We start from the raw sequence: 16784 nt of genomic DNA, 5'->3' as shown, positions 1-16784 counted from the left end.
GGCCGGCGTCTTCCCCGACAAGGGCAGCCTGTGCCTTCACGGAGCCTGTCTGTCTTTTTGCCTCTGTGGTAACACACCCTGAAATGTCTGGGTGCCTGGGAACGTCCCTTTTCCCGGACCCCTCGGGGCAGAGCCTGATGCGCTGGGCGCAGGACAGAGACCACAGATCCCCTCATTGTCATGTTCATTGTCCCCGCTCCCACCTAAGCGTGTGTCCATCACTTTACCTTTTATCCAATCCCAGGGGTTCCTCGCTCTGCTTGCTCCCGCCTCCCTCCTCCATCCCCAATGGATCTCACGTCACCCACCTACGTCCCTCCTTTGATCGCACCGTGTAAACACAGATGGAACCCCCATTCTCCAGAGCTTTATCCCAATCCCTTGAGGTTCTGCTTCCTGGCAGCTGTCGACAGTTTGGCTCAAATAAACTCACAGAAATTCTTTACAGGTTTCCGTGGTTTTTTACATTAACACCAGGAATGGAACCCGGGACCCTTTGGTCCACAGGCCGAGGCTCTATCCACTGAGCCACACCGGCCAGGGCTCAGAACATCCTTTTTTTAAAAATATATATATTTCATTGCTTTTTTACAGAGAGGAAGGGAGAGGGATAGAGAGTCAGAAACATCGATGAGAGAGAAACATCGATCAGCTGCCTCCTGCACACTCCCCACTGGGGATGTGCCCGCAACCAAGGCACATGCCCTTGATCGGAATCGAACCCGGGGCCCTTCAGTCCGCAGGCCGATGCTCTATCCACTGAGCCACACCGGCCAGGGCTCAGCACATCCTTTTTAAGGGAGTTTCCCCGTTACCAGAAGCCCGGGAGATGCGAGCCCTGCACGGCTGCACCCCCACCCCGCCCCCAGCAGCCGTCTCGCGTGGCCGGGCCCTGAGCCTGCGTGACACGCCTGTCCCCGCAGGCGGGCGAAGGCGATCGTGCTGCGGTTCGAGGGGCGGCTGACCAGGACCCGCGGCTACCAGGCGGCGGGCGCGGAGGTAAGGGCCCGGGTGGGCGCCCCGCCTGGTCTGGGCCCGGGCACCCACCCTGGCGGCTGGGGGTGGGCACAGTCCTGAGCGGTCGGCTGGGCAGGGAGGTCTGTGTGGCCCCAAACCCCGGCTTCAGTCCCCGACAGTCACTTGCCCATCGCGTGACCCCAGAAGCCAAAGCCATAGAAACGGACTCCCCCCTCCCCCCAGACCGATCCCGCACCTCCCGGCTCACCCACCTCCCCTGTGGGTCTCCCTCACCGTGTGCCCTTGTAAAGGGAGAGAGACAGCCCTGGCCAGTGTGGCCAAGTGGGTAGAGCGTCGGCCTGCGGACCGAAGGGTCCCGGGTTCGATTCCGGTCCAGGGCACGGATCTGGGTGGCAGGCTCCTCCCCGGCCCGGGCCCTGGTCGGGGCACATGCAGGAGGCGACCCATCGACGTGGGCACCTCTGACCCCGCCCCTCCCCCAGCTCTGGCGGAAGCTCGCCCGCCTGGCCTGCAACTTCGCTGCGCTCTTCATCCCCTGGGAGGCGCGGATCAAGAAGATCGAGAGTGAGTGGGCGCCGGGCGGACGGACGGGCAGCGGGGCGGCGGGGGGCCCCGGGCCCGGGCTGACCCCGCTGGACACGGGATGGCCGTGAGGGACAGGCGTCCGTCCCGCCAGCCCCGGGTGACACCGCCCACACCCCACGGCGACGCGGCTGTCCCATCCGCTCATCCCCCTGGACACAACGCAGACCCCAAAGCCTGGAGGGAAAAACTGCAGATCGCCCTGGCTGGTGTGGCTCAGTGGGTAGAGCATTGGCGTGCGGACTCAAGGGTCCCGGGTTCGATTCCGGCCAAGGGCATGTACCTGGGTTGCGGACACATCCCCAGTGGGGGGTGTGCAGGAGGCAGCTGATCGATGTTTCTCTCCCATCGATGTTTCTAACTCTCTCTCCCTCTCCCTTCCTCTCTGTAAAAAATCAATAAAATATATATTTTTTAAAAAAGAACATAAACTATAGATCCATCAGAGAGGAAGGTGGGCAGTTGGGAAACAGAAACACATCATCCCGTGCAGGCCCAGACCTGTCGGCTGTGGGGGCTCATGACTGGGCTCTCTCTCTGTCTCTGTCTCTCTCTCTCTCTGTCTCTGTCTCTCTCTGTCTCTCTCTCTGTGTCTCTGTGTCTCTCTGTCTCTCTATGTCTCTGTCTCTCTCTGTCTCTCTCTATGTCTCTGTCTCTCTCTGTCTCTGTCTCTGTCTCTGTCTCTCTCTGTCTCTGTCTCTCTCTCCCCCCCCCCCAGGTCACTTTGGCTCGGGCGTGGCCTCCTACTTCATCTTCCTGCGCTGGCTGTTTGGGATCAACCTGGTGCTCACGGTCATGACGGGGGCTTTCATCGTCGCCCCGGAGGTGAGACCCGCCCGGAAACCATTCGTCTTAAATTAATAAAAAAAGGGAACCTTAGAGAAACGCTGGAAATTCCCAAGACGGTGACCAACACATAAGTCACACGAAGCGGTAGCTTCCGGAGAGAGAGAGAGAAAGGTGCCATTCGCTCAAAAGAGCCGTCAGAGCCCCGGCCGGTGTGGCTCAGTGGGCAGCGTGTCGGCCTGCGGACCAAAGGGTCCCGGGTTCGATTCCGGTCAAGGGCACGGACCTGGGTGGCAGGCTCCTCCCCGGCCCGGGTTCTGGTCGGGGCGCGTGCAGGAGGCAGCCCATCGATGTGTCTCTCTGCCTCTCCCTCTCCCTTCCGCGCTCTCTAACAATCAATGGGAAAACATCCTCAGGTGAGGATTAACCAAAAAATAAAAACAATAAGAAAAATAAATAAAAAGCAAATAAAAGAGCCGAGAGAGGCCTACCATGAAGCGCCCACCTTCCCCTCCTGGGGGGAGGGTCCGGGGTGGAGCGGGCGCCCACTGCCTCTGTGAGGGTCCGAGGGTCGGTGTGAGGCTGTGGGCCCCGTGGGGGGGACCCCAATGTTCCGTGTCCTGCGAAAGCCAACACCATAGCTCGCACCCCGGTGAGCGTGGCCTGCAAATCAGCTCCATACAATTCTTTTTTTAAAAAAGTATATATTTCTTTATTGATTTCAGGGAGGACGGGAGAGGGAGAGAGAGAGAGAAACATCTGCGATGAGAGAGTCATGGATCAGCTGCCTCCTGCCCCCCGCCCCACACTGGGGATCCAGCCCGCAACCCGGGCCTGTGCCCTGACCGGGAATCGAACCCAGGACCCTTCCAACCGACGCGCTACCCACCGAGCCACACCGGCCAGGGCCTTACAAGCCTCGTGTTGCCAAACGCTGTTCTTTTGATTCCCCACCATTTTCATTTCTTTCGCTGTTTCTCTGCTGATCCTCACCCGAGGGTGTTTTTCCCTCCCTCCCCTCGCCCCACACCCTCCGTGCCCAGCTCATCGCCGGCCAGCCCTTCGGCAGCACCGCCAGCAAGAGCATCCCCAAGACCCAGGCCGCCTCGGCCCAAGACCTGGACACCGTGTGGTCCCTGGGGGTGAGCCTGGCCGGCCGCGTGCCGTCGGGGGGGCCGGGGGCAGGGAGGGGGGTGAGCCTGGCCGGCCGCGTGCCGTCGGGGGGGCCGGGGGCGGGGAGGGGGGTGAGCCTGGCCGGCCGCGTGCCGTCGGGGGGGACGGGGGCGGGGAGGGGGGTGAGCCTGGCTGGCCGCGTGCCGTCAGGGGGGACGGGGGCGGGGAGGGGGGTGAGCCTGGCCGGCCGCGTGCCGTCGGGGGGCCTGGGGCGTCGGAGCTGACGGGGCTGCCCTCCCTGCAGGGCTACCTCCAGTCCTCCGTCCTCTTCTACGGCTTCTACGGCCGCGAGCGGCGGATCGGGAGGGCGGGCTACCGGCTGCCGCTGGCGTACTTCCTGGTGGGCATGGCCGTCTTCGCCTACAGCTTCATCACCGTCTTGAAAAAGTACGGCCGCCGGGGTGCTCACCGCACGGCCCGGGGCCACGCGTCTGATCTCGCCCGCAGGCCCGTCACGTGAAGGCCGCTGGGCCCGCTGTCCAGCTGAGATCGAGGCGAGATGTTTGTACTGATGTCAGGGAGGAAGGGAGGGAGAGAGAAGCATCCGTGATGAGAGAGGATCACGGACCGGCCGCCTCCTGCAGGCCCCCCACTGGGGATGGAGCCCACAGCCCGGGCCTGTGCCCCGACCGGGAATCGAACCCTGACCTCCGGGTTCCTAGGTGGACGCTCCACCGCGGAGCCACGCCGGCCGGCGAGATGCCCATCTTAACCAGCCCTCACTGGCTGCTCACTGCTCTGGGCTCTCCCGTGTGGGGTGCGGAGGGACCAGGATTAAACAGACTTAGCTGTTCCTGCCAGTTTGGACAAAGGGGGGTGGGGTGACCCTCTGGGCAGCGGCTGCAGGAAGACTGATGAACTCAAAGGGGAGAATTTTATTTCACATGAGCCCGGTCGGCGTGGCTCCGTGGCTGAGCGTCGACCTAGGAACCAGGAGGTCGGGGTTCGATTCCCATCAGGGCACCTGCCCGGGTGGCGGGCTCCATCCCCAGTGGGGGGCGTGCAGGGGGCAGCCGATCCATGATTCTCTCTCATCGTGGATGTTTCTCTCTCCCTCTCTCCCTCTGCCTTCCTCTCCGACATCAATTTTAAAAATGTAAAAAAATGAATGTGACTTCGCAGTCACCGCTGCACGAGGTGGCACGGGCTGGCTCAGGGCCCGCAGCCTCCGTGGCCTCCCGGCGTCGCCCGACCGCAGGCCACGGCCGTGTCCACGTGGCCCCAGGGGCACGGGTGGGGCGGGGCCCGGCGAGGCGGCGGCTCACACGCCGGGGCCGGCACCGGGCAGCCTTGTGGTCCTGTTGGCAGGATGGCCAAGAACTCCCGCCTGAGCCTGGCCAGCGCCTCCAGCGACAACTACACCTTCTGCTGGCGGGTCTTCTGCGCCTGGGACTACCTCATCGGGAACCCCGAGGCCGCCGAGAGCAAGGCGGCCGCCATCGTGAACAGCATCCGGGTGAGTGGGCCGCGAGGGTGCCCAGGGAGGTGCGGGGGCAGGGCGTGGGGTCCTGGGCACAGAGTCCCTGCTGTTCAGACCCACCCGGCCAGAGTGAGGGGCGTCAGGCGTGCCCCTGAGCTGCCCCACCGTCCAACCGATACAGGAAGAAAATATTGCAACTCCTCTTTCTTTTTATTTTATTTTTTAAATACGTTTTTATTGATGTCAGAGAGGAAAGGAGAGGGAGAGAGAGAAACATCCATGAGGAGAGAGAATCATGGATCGGCTGCCTCCTGCCCGCCCCCCACTGGGGACCGAGCCCGCCCCCCGGGCCTGTGCCCTGACGGGGAATCGAACCGTGGCCTCCTGGTTCCTAGGCCGACGCTCAGCCACGGAGCCACGCTGGCCGGCTGTGTTTCTTAGACCCTCTTTCTAACATGTTAATTGCGTATTTGGGGTCATTTGCACAATGGATTTCTACTGTGTCACACGCGGACACTGTGATGAATGAACAGCTGACTGCGGGGCGTCAGCTTTGGCTGTGAGCTTAGAAGACCGAGCCCTGAAGGCAGCGGTTCTCAACCTTCCTGACGCCGCGACCCCTTAATACAGCTCCTCCTCATGTTGTGACCCAACCATAACATCATTTCCGCGGCTACTTCATCGCTGTCATGTGGCTCCTGTGATGAATCGTCACGGAAATATCTGATCTGCAGGATGGTCTGAGGCGACCCCTGTGAAAGGGTCGTTCGACCGCCAAAGGGGTCGCGACCCACAGGTTGAGAACTGTTGCCTTAAGGCCTTCGGAGTCCAGGTCAGCCGGGCAGGCAGGCAGGCCACGGAGTGGTGCCACCTTTTGAGAAAAACGTTACTCAGGTCACATCACACGTCTAAGGAGTTCACCCCCATCTCCCCTTCCCGGCTCCAGTTTTCTGTTTCGCCCATTTACTGCGATTCAAAGCATCGATCCCGACAGAATTGCACGGCGAAGTCTAGACTTCGAGCCACGATGTCGCATGCTCACTCCACCAAGCGTGTCCCACGCCGAGGCGAACACGGGCCAGATACACACGGTTTGCGTGGACGTGGCCGCAAAAAAAACACACACACAAAAGCTTCCGTTTTCATAGAAACGCAGGTTTGTTTCGATGGAGACGGGCTGAATGCAAAGGGCTGAGATGAATGAGTCACCATGAACGTAAAATAATAGAACATTTTATTTATTTTTATTTTTTTAAATATATTTATTGATTTTTACAGAGAGGAAGGGAGAGGGATAGAGAGTCAGAAACATCGATGAGAGAGAAACATCGATCAGCTGCCTCCTGCACACTCCCCACCGGGGATGTGCCCGCAACCCAGGTCCATGCCCTTGACCGGAATCGAACCCGGGACCCTTCAGTCCACAGGCCGACGCTCTATCCACTGAGCCACACCGGTTAGGGCATAACAGAACATTTTAATAAAAATTAATACTTTTCCTTGAACATGAACTCACCAGACCCTGAGTCCCTGCACAAATGGATAAGCGTCACGCAGATAAACCTGATAAACCCATTTCTCTCGTTCTCCGGAAGCGAGGTATTTCCTGTTGCCACACCAAGCAGGTCAGTCCCAGACGGAGGACGCGGCCACCGGCTGCTGGAACCTTCGCTGCCGGTGTCAGTGGGGAGAGACGGTGCGCCTGCGCGAGAGGCGCGTGAGGGACGCGAATGCAACACGATGACCGTCATCAGCCGTTAGCGAAGCTTGTGGCTCGTTGTTCATAATGACGTACAACAGGACATTGTAGAAATTAAGTGATGACATTTTGCTAAAACCTTTCTTACACACACCGTTCGATTGGCTGGGCCACAAAAATACACATTGTGGGCCGCATGCGGCCCGCGGGCCACGGGTTTGACACGCTCGCACTAAATCATTTCTGACACGGGATCCGTGCCAAGGTTCATAATTAAAATGCTTCACGGGCCTCTCCCTGCAGGAGGCGATCCTGGAGGAGCAGGAAAAGAAGAAAAGCAAAAACCTGTAGGTGCCCAGACCCCGACGGGAGAGCGCTGCCACGCTGGTGTCAGAAACCCGCGCAGAAATCCTCGCCAGGCGGGCTCGGTCTTGCTTGCACACACCCCGCCAGGCAGCCCCTCTTCCTCCTGAACACCTAGGCTTCTGCACTGTGACCTGGGGGACCCCATTCTCTCGATATCGGGGTTCAGGTCCCAGGCCTGCAGCCGGGAGGTCGGGGGGGGCGGTGGCTGGGAGAGGGGGCGGTGCTGAGGTTGACCGGCGGCCCGTTCTTTCACAGTGATAATAGCACAGGAGTTTTGAGCACCAGGTGTCCACTTTGCCAGATTAAGCAAAGATGAGTTGTATGTTTGGTGGTTATGAGTCCTCCCCTGAGGACGGTTTTTATTGATTTTGAGGGGAGAGCGGAAGGGAGAGGGGGAGACAGAGAGAAACCTCGATGTGAGAGAGACACATCGTTGGGCTGCCTCCTGCGCGCGCCCCGACCAGGGCCTGCAACCGAGGTCCGTGCCCTTGACCAAGAATCGAACCTGGACCCTTTGGTCCACAGGCCGATGCTCTGTCCACTGAGCCACACCGGCCAGGGCTCAGATTACTTGTGTTTAGCAACCACAGTCTTCTAAGCCATAGAACACAGGCAGCACCGAATTCTTTTTTTCTATATGCACTAGAGGCCCGGTGCACGAAATTCATGCGGGGGGGGGGGGGGGGTGTCCCTCAGCCCGCCTGCACCCTCTCGCAATCTGGGACTGCTAGATCCTAACCGCTCGCCTACCTGCCTGCCTGATCGCCTCTAACCATTCACCTGCCTGCCTGATCACCCCTAACCCCTCTGCCTGCCTGATCGCCCCTAACCACTCGCCTGCCTGCCTGATCGCCCCTAACCCCTCTGCCTGCCTGATCGCCCCTAACCACTCGCCTGCCTGCCTGATCACCCCTAACCCCTCTGCCTGCCTGATCGCCCCTAACCACTCGCCTGCCTGCCTGATCACCCCTAACCCCTCTGCCTGCCTGATCGCCCCTAACCACTCGCCTGCCTGCCTGATCACCCCTAACCCCTCTGCCTGCCTGATCGCCCCTAACCACTCGCCTGCCTGCCTGATCGCCCCTAACCACTCGTCTGCCTGCCTGATCACCCCTAACCACTCGCCTGCCTGCCTGAACGCCCCTAACCACTCGTCTGCCTGCCTGATCACCCCTAACCGCTCACCTGCCTGCCTCATTGCCTTTAACTGCTCACTTGCCTGCCTGCCTGATCACCCCTAACCACTCGCCTGCCTGCCTGATCGCCCCTAACCACTCGTCTGCCTGCCTGATCACCCCTAACCACTCGCCTGCCTGCCTGATCGCCCCTAACCACTCGTCTGCCTGCCTGATCACCCCTAACCACTCGCCTGCCTGCCTCATTGCCTCTAACTGCTCACTTGCCTGCCTGCCTGACCACCCCTAACCGCTCACCTGCCTGCCTCATTGCCTCTAACTGCTTGCCTGCCTGCCTGATCACCCCTAACCGCTCACCTGCCTGCCTCATTGCCTCTAACTGCTCACTTGCCTGCCTGCCTGATCGCCCCTAACTGCTTCTGCCCTGGCCCCTGCTGTGGTGCCTTCGTCCGGAAGATCGTCCGGAATGACATCCGGAAGGGCATTCGACTGCCCAGTGTAATTAGCATATTATGCTTTTATTATTATAGATTTTTATTGAATCCAGAGAGAAGGAGAGAGAAACATCCATGATGAGATGGATCGGCCGCCTCCTATACGCCCCCTCCTGGGGATCGAGCCCACAACCCGGGCCTGTGCCCCGACCGGGAATCGAACCCGGGACCCTTTAGTCCGCAGGCCGACGCTCTGTCCACTGAGCCACACCAGCCAGGGCGTTCGGTGCCAAATTCTGGTTGATGCGCCTTCAGGGTGATGTCCCAGACCTGGGGTGCTTCTCAAGGTTTGGGGGCCACCGTGGGAGGCGGGGCCACGCACAGAGGGCAGTCCCTAGGGGAGGGCACGTCCCCGCGGACAGACGCGCCTGCTCAGGGACGCCCGGACGGGCTCAGCCCCGCGGCCGGCGGCGCCCCTCACGCCCGCCCGCCGCCGCCTCTGCGCAGGGCGGTGACCGTCTGCCTGCGGGTCGTGGCCAACGTCCTGGTGCTGCTGTCGCTGGCCGGGAGCATCTACCTCATCTACTTCGTGGTGGAGCGGTCGCAGCGGCTGGAGCAGTCCGAGAAGGAGCTGACGCTGTGGGAGAAGAACGAGGTACCCCCCCCCCCGCGGGTCTCCCGGGGCGCGGAGATGCTGCGGGGGGACCCCAGCCACGGGGCCCGGGGCAGGAGCGGGGCGGGGCCGAAGGGTCTCCCGGGGCGTGGAGATGCTGCGGGGGGACCCCAGCCGCGGGGCCGGGGCAGGAGCGGGGCGGGGCCGAAGGGTCTCCCGGGTCTCAGCCGGGAAGATCTTCATTCAAAACAGCCTCGCGCCCTGGCCGGTGTGCTCAGTGGGTAGCGCGTCGGCCCGCGGACCGCAGGGCCCCGGGTTCGATTCCCGGTCAAGGGCATGGACCTGGGTTGCCGGCACTTCCCCAGTGGGGGGCATGCAGGAGGCGGCTGATCGATGTTTCTGACTCTCTATCCCTCTCCCTTCCTCTCTGTAAAAAATCAATAAAATATATATATATTTATTTTTTAAATGTATTTTATTGACTTTTTACAGAGAGGAAGGGAGAGGGTTAGAGAGAAACATCGACCAGCTGCCTCCTGCACACTCCCTGCTGGGGATGTGCCCGCAACCAAGGTCCATGCCCTTGACCGGAATCGAACCCGGGACCCTTCAGTCCTCAGGCCCACGCTCTATCCACTGAGCCAAACCAGCCAGGGCAATAAAATATATTTTTTTAAAAAAACAGCCTTGCACCACGGCCAGTGTGTCTCAGTGGGTAGCGCATAGGCCAGCGGACCAAAAGGTCCTGGGTTTGATCCCGGTCAGGGCACAGGCCCGGGTTGTGGGCTCGATCCCCAGTGGGGGGCGTGCAGGAGGCGGCCGGTCCATGGTTCTCTCTCATCATGGATGTTTCCCCCTCTCCCTTCCTCTCTGAAATCAATAGAAATATATTTAAAAAGGGGAAAAAAAAGCTAACTATCAGAGCTCGGGAGGCCTCCCTCCCCTGTAAGAGCCGGTGGCCCCAGGCCGGGCTGAGGGCCGATGGGGGCGGGGGAGCTGGGCTGGGGCGCCCGGGCCCTCAGCGCCACTCTGCGTCCCCAGGTGGGGGTGGTCGTCTCCCTGGTGACCATGCTCGCGCCCTCGGCCTTCGACCTCATCGCCGCCTTGGAGATGTACCACCCGCGGACCACCCTGCGCTTCCAGCTGGCCAGGTACCGGCCCCCCTCTGGGTCCCACGGCGGGAACCCCAGTCCCGCGAGAGCCCAGGCTGCTGCACTGTCCCCCAAAGTTAGCACAGCCCGGCCAGCGTGGCTCCGTGGCTGAGCATCGACCTAGGAACCAGGAGGTCGGGGTTCGATTCCCGGTCAGGGCACAGGCCCGGGTTGCGGCCTCCATCCCCAGTGGGGGGCGTGCAGGAGGCAGCCGGTCCATGATTCTCTCTCATCACGGATGTTTCTCTCTCTCCTTCTCCCTTCCTCTCTGACATCAATAAAAATATCTTAAAAATAAAACAACTTAGTAGAACTTCCCTGAGATGTATCCAAGATGAGCAGGATGTGCAGGAGAGAAGGGGGGGGGAGGAGGGGGGAGGAGGAAAGAGAGAGAGAGAGAGAGAGAGAGAGAGAGAGAGAGAAGGAGGGGGGAGGAGAGAGAGGGGAGAGGGGAAAGGGAGAGAGAGGGGAGGGGGGAGGAGAGAGAGAGGACCGAGGTGACCGAGTGTGTGTTGGTCCCGCCCTGCCCGGTCCTCTGTGACTGATGGGAGGTGAAGGAGACCCACCCTTTTAAGACACTTTTTTTTAAATTGATTTTTCACAGAGAGGAAGGGAGAGGGATAGAGAGTCAGAAACATCAATGAGAGAGAAACATCGATCAGCTGCCTCCTGCACACCCCCCACTGGGGATGTGCCCGCAACCCAGGTCCATGCCCTTGACCGGAATCGAACCCGGGACCCTTCAGTCCGCAGGCCGACGCTCTATCCACTGAGCCACACCGGCCAGGGCTAAGACTCTTTTAAGACACGAGGGGAACATGAAGCTTTGCTCACAGCTTCCACCAGCCTGGACGGCGAGGTTCCCCTGCATAAGCCAGGGGGCCGGGTGCGGAATGGGGGGTCACAGGCTGAGCAGCAGCAGGCCCGGAGCCCGAGGGGGCGTCCTGGGCTCCCCCAGGGGGTCAGGGCAGCCGCCCCAAGTCCACCTGCCCCCACCCGGCCCCGGCCCCGGCCCCGGCCACGGCGCTTCCTCTGTGACACTGAGCTGCCCCACAGCCCACCTCCCTCCACCAGCCCGGGGGCCGGCTGCCCCTCTCCAAGGTCGGCAGGTTTTTAAAAAAATATTTATATTGATTCCAGAGAGGAAGGGAGAGGGAGAGATGGAAACACCCATGATGAGAGAGAGTCACGGATCGGCTGCCTCCTGCACGCCCCACACTGGGGATCGAGCCTGCAACCCGGGCCTGTGCCCTTGACCGGGAATCAAACCCGGGACCCTTAAGTCTGCAGGCCGACGCTCTATCCACTGAGCCACACCAGCCAGGGCCTATGAAGCCCGTTTAAACCAGACACAGGACAGGCACACGGAGGGTCTGTACTCACCTCGGGGCGGCACTGGCCCCGACCTCTGCTCCCCTGTGTGAGGACACAGCGCCCTGGCGGGGGGAGGAGGGCACACAGAGGCCCCCGGCCCCCGACGGCTGAGGGGGGCCCCGGAACACGGTGTTTTATCCCCCAGTGAGGCTCTGAGGGACCCCGGAGGCAGCCACTGCCCCAGCCGCCCCGGCACGGCCCCCCCACGGGCAGGTCTGGGCCGAGGGCGTCCGGTCGCGTCTCTCACGGGCCCTGCCTCTCAGGGTGCTGGTGCTGTACCTGGGGAACCTCTACAGCCTCATCATCGCCCTCCTGGACAAGGTCAACAGCATGAGCACCGAGGTGAGCGCCCCCCAGCCCCCAACCGCGCCCCACACGGACGGGTGGACGGACGGACACACAGACAGACAGATGTACATATAGATATACACACACCCAGACACACAGACACACAGACAGACACAGACACACACACACATGTACATATAGATATCCAGACACACAGATACACATACACACAGACACATGTATACATACACAGAGACACACACACACAGATGTACATATAGATATACACACACCCAGACAGACACACAGATACACAGGTATACACACAGACACATATATACACACACAGAGACACACACACAGATGTACATATAGATATACACACACCCAGACAGACACACAGATACACAGGTATACACACAGACACATATATACACACACAGAGACACACACACAGATGTACATATAGATATACACACACCCAGACAGACACACAGATACACAGGTATACACACAGACACATATATACACACACAGAGACACACACACAGATGTACATATAGATATACACACACCCAGACAGACACACAGATACACAGGTATACACACAGACACATATATACACACACAGACACACACACAGATGTACATATAGATATACACACACCCAGACAGACACACAGATACACAGGTATACACACAGACACATATATACACACACACAGACACACAGACACATATATACATACACACAGACAGACAGACACACAGACACACAGATATACACATAGATATACATACAGACAGGCACACAGACACACAGATCTACAGAGACAGACAGACACACAGGCTGATATATAGACACCCCCCCCCCGCCCCCCAGGCCGTCATGGCCGGCACCACTGCCGTGTTCACACTCCCCGCTCACTGCGGGCTCAGCTCCGCGGGAAGACTAGCCCCGTTTGCGGGGAAAGACACTGAGGCCAGAGGTGTGGCTGCAGGACAGCCTGGGCCAGAGCTGGCTGGGGGGGGGGGGGCGGGGGGAGCCATGCAGGGCGGCGGGGGGTGGGCAGGAGGGGGGTGGGCAGGCGGGGGGTGGGCAGCGGGGGGTGGGCAGGCGGGGGGTGGGCAGCCGGGAGGGCCTGAGAGCTTGGAGGAAAGAACGTTCCAGAGGGAACGGATGAGAGGGGATCCACGGCAGCGGGGGCCCCAGCCCAGGTCGCGGGGAGCTGCTGTGACCCTGCCCCCTGAGGACGCCCACGGCGGGGGGGACGGGGGGGCTCAGGGTGTCTGTCCGGCCGCACGGCCCTCGAATCCCGAGGCTCCAGCAGGAGAGCCGGCAGGACAGCGGCTCTGTGTCCGGCCCTGGGTGCACAGAGGGTCCTGGCCTGAGCACGGGGCCCGGACGTGGGGCCTCAGGGGCGGAGCTCGGCCGTGTGACCGGCAGCCGTGAGGACGCGGGGACACACGCGGTTCGCCCAGAGCCGTCTGGGCAGCTGCTGAGAAGCTCAGTTCCCCCCACAGCTCTGCTCCCGACGGGCCGGCTCCTGGCAGGTGGCCTCCTCCCAGGCTAGAGCGAGACGGAGGGACAGAGGGACAGAGAGACAGAGAGACAGAGAGACAGAGAGTCAGGGGGACAGAGGGACAGAGGGACAGAGAGACAGAGAGACAGAGAGACAGAGGGTCAGGGGGACAGAGAGACAGAGGGACAGAGAGACAGAGGGACAGAGGGACAGAGGGACAGAGAGACAGAGGGACAGAGGGACAGAGGGACAGAGGGACGGGGGACAGAGGGACAGAGGGACAGAGGGACAGAGAGACAGAGAGACAGAGGGACAGAGGGACAGAGGGACAGAGAGACAGAGAGACAGAGAGACAGAGGGACAGAGAGACAGAGAGACAGAGAGACAGAAGGACAGAGAGACAGAGGGACAGAGAGACAGAGAGTCAGGGGGACAGAGGGACAGAGGGACAGAGAGACAGAGGGACACAGGGACAGAGACACAGAGAGACAGAGAGTCAGGGGACAGAGAGACAGAGGGACACAGGGACAGTGAGACAGAGAGACAGAGAGTCAGGGGACAGAGGGACAGGGGGACAGAGGGACAGAGGGACAGAGGGACAGAGAGACAGAGAGACAGAGAGTCAGGGGACAGAGGGACAGAGGGACAGAGAGACAGAGAGACAGAGAGACAGAGAGTCAGGGGGACAGAGGGACAGAGGGACAGAGAGACAGAGAGACAGAGAGACAGAGGGACAGAGGGACAGAGAGACAGAGAGACAGAGAGACAGAGGGACAGAGGGACAGAGGGACAGAGAGACAGAGGGACAGAGAGACAGAGAGACAGAGGGACAGAGGGACAGAGGGACAGAGGGACAGAGGGACAGAGAGACAGAGAGACAGAGGGACAGAGAGACAGAGGGTCAGGGGGACAGAGGGACAGAGGGACAGAGAGACAGAGAGACAGAAGGACAGAGAGACAGAGGGACAGAGAGACAGTCAGGGGGACAGAGGGACAGAGGGACAGAGAGACAGAGGGACAGAGGGACAGAGGGACAGAGGGACAGAGGGACAGAGAGACAGAGAGACAGAGGGACAGAGAGACAGAGGGTCAGGGGGACAGAGGGACAGAGGGACAGAGAGACAGAGAGACAGAGGGACAGAGGGACAGAGAGACAGAGAGACAGAGAGACAGAGGGACAGAGGGACAGAGGGACAGAGAGACAGAGAGACAGAGAGTCAGGGGACAGAGGGACAGAGGGACAGAGAGACAGAGAGACAGAGAGACAGAGAGTCAGGGGGACAGAGGGACAGAGGTACAGAGAGACAGAGAGACAGAGAGACAGAGGGACAGAGGGACAGAGAGACAGAGAGACAGAGAGACAGAGGGACAGAGGGACAGAGAGACAGAGGGACAGAGAGACAGAGGGACAGAGAGACAGAGAGACAGAGGGACAGAGGGACAGAGAGACAGAGAGACAGAGAGACAGAGGGACAGAGAGACAGAGAGACAGAGAGTCAGGGGGACAGAGGGACAGAGGGACAGAGAGACAGAGAGTCAGGGGGACAGAGGGACAGAGGGACAGAGGGACAGGGGTACAGAGGGACAGAGGGACAGGGGTACAGAGGGACAGAGGGACAGAGGGACAGAGAGACAGAGAGACAGAGGGACAGAGGGACAGAGAGACAGAGAGACAGGGGGACAGAGAGACAGAGAGACAGAGAGTCAGGGGGACAGAGGGACAGAGGGACAGAGGGACAGGGGTACAGAGGGACAGAGGGACAGGGGTACAGAGGGACAGAGGGACAGAGGGACAGAGAGACAGAGAGACAGAGGGACAGAGGGACAGAGAGACAGAGAGACAGGGGGACAGAGAGACAGAGAGACAGAGGGACAGAGAGAGAGAGGGACAGAAGGACAGAGACAGAGGGACAGAGAGACAGAGAGACAGAGGGACAGAGAGACAGAGGGACAGAGAGACAGAGGGACAGGGGGACAGAGAGAGAGAGGGACAGAAGGACAGAGACAGAGGGACAGAGAGAGAGAGACAGAGAGACAGAGGGACAGAGAGACAGAGAGACAGAGGGACAGAGAGACAGGGGAACAGAGAGACAGAGAGTCAGGGGGACAGAGGGACAAAGGGACAGAGAGACAGAGAGACAGAGGGACACAGGGACAGAGAGACAGAGAGACAGAGAGTCGGGGGACAGAGGGACAGAGAGACAGAGAGACAGAGAGACAGAGAGACAGGGGGACAGAGAGACAGAGAGACAGAGGGACAGAGAGACAGGGGGACAGAGAGACAGAGAGACAGAGGGACAGAGGGACAGAGAGACAGAGGGACAGGGGGAGAGAGAGAGAGAGGGACAGAGGGACAGAGACAGAGAGACAAAGGGACAGAGGGACAGAGAGACAGAGAGACAGAGGGACAGAGGGACAGAGAGACAGAGGGACAGACAGAGGGACACGCGGACAGAGAGAGAGGGACAGAGAGACGCCAGAGAGACAGAGGGACAGGGAGACGGACAGAGAGACAGAGGGACAGAGAGACAGGGGAACAGAGAGAGAGGGACAGAGAGACAGAGGGACAGAGAGACAGGGGGACAGAGGGACAGAGAGACAGACTGAGAGACAGAGAGTCAGGGGGACAGAGGGACAGAGGGACAGAGAGACAGAGGGACAGAGGGACAGAGAGACAGAGAGACAGAGGGACAGAGGGACAGAGGGACAGAGGGACTGAGAGACAGAGACAGAGGGACAGAGGCACAGAGGGACAGAGAGACAGAGAGACAGAGAGTCAGGGGAGAGAGGGACAGAGGGGCAGAGAGACAGAGAGACAGAGGGACAGAGGGACAGAGAGACAGAGAGACAGAGGGACAGAGGGACAGAGAGACAGAGAGACAGGGGGACAGAGAGACAGACAGAGGGACAGAGAGACAGAGGGACAGAGAGACAGAGGGACAGGGGGACAGAGAGAGAGAGGGACATAAGGACAGAGACAGAGGGACAGAGAGAGAGAGACAGAGAGACAGAGAGACAGAGGGACAGAGAGACAGACAGAGGGACAGAGAGGGGGACAGAGAGACAGAGAGTCAGGGGGACAGAGGGACAGAGGGACAGAGAGACAGAGAGACAGAGGGACAGAGGGACAGAAGGACAGAGAGACAGAGAGACAGAGGGACAGAGAGACAGGGGGACAGAGAGACAGAGGGACACAGGGACAGAGGGACAGAGAGACAGAGAGTCAGGGGGACAGAGGGACAGAGGGACAGAGAGACAGAG

At 60.2% G+C, this 16784-nt stretch overlaps 1 protein-coding gene across 1 annotated transcript in view; it reads left to right on the top strand.

Moving 5' to 3' along the window:
* The window catches only part of TMC3 (transmembrane channel like 3), a 40253-nt gene that overhangs the window by 4083 nt on the left and 19386 nt on the right, over window positions 1-16784 (top strand). Inside the window, exons 3-12 of the mRNA XM_059677973.1 lie at window positions 924-999; window positions 1461-1542; window positions 2279-2385; window positions 3390-3488; window positions 3764-3906; window positions 4828-4975; window positions 6942-6985; window positions 9082-9229; window positions 10229-10338; window positions 11976-12054. Of these exons, the coding sequence (XP_059533956.1) occupies window positions 924-999; window positions 1461-1542; window positions 2279-2385; window positions 3390-3488; window positions 3764-3906; window positions 4828-4975; window positions 6942-6985; window positions 9082-9229; window positions 10229-10338; window positions 11976-12054 (1036 nt within the window). The remainder of the gene's footprint in view (window positions 1-923; window positions 1000-1460; window positions 1543-2278; window positions 2386-3389; window positions 3489-3763; window positions 3907-4827; window positions 4976-6941; window positions 6986-9081; window positions 9230-10228; window positions 10339-11975; window positions 12055-16784) is intronic.

Source organism: Myotis daubentonii, chromosome 21, assembly GCF_963259705.1.
Source record: "Myotis daubentonii chromosome 21, mMyoDau2.1, whole genome shotgun sequence".
NCBI lineage: Eukaryota > Metazoa > Chordata > Mammalia > Chiroptera > Vespertilionidae > Myotis > Myotis daubentonii.
This window is presented reverse-complemented; position numbering and strand designations above follow the sequence as displayed.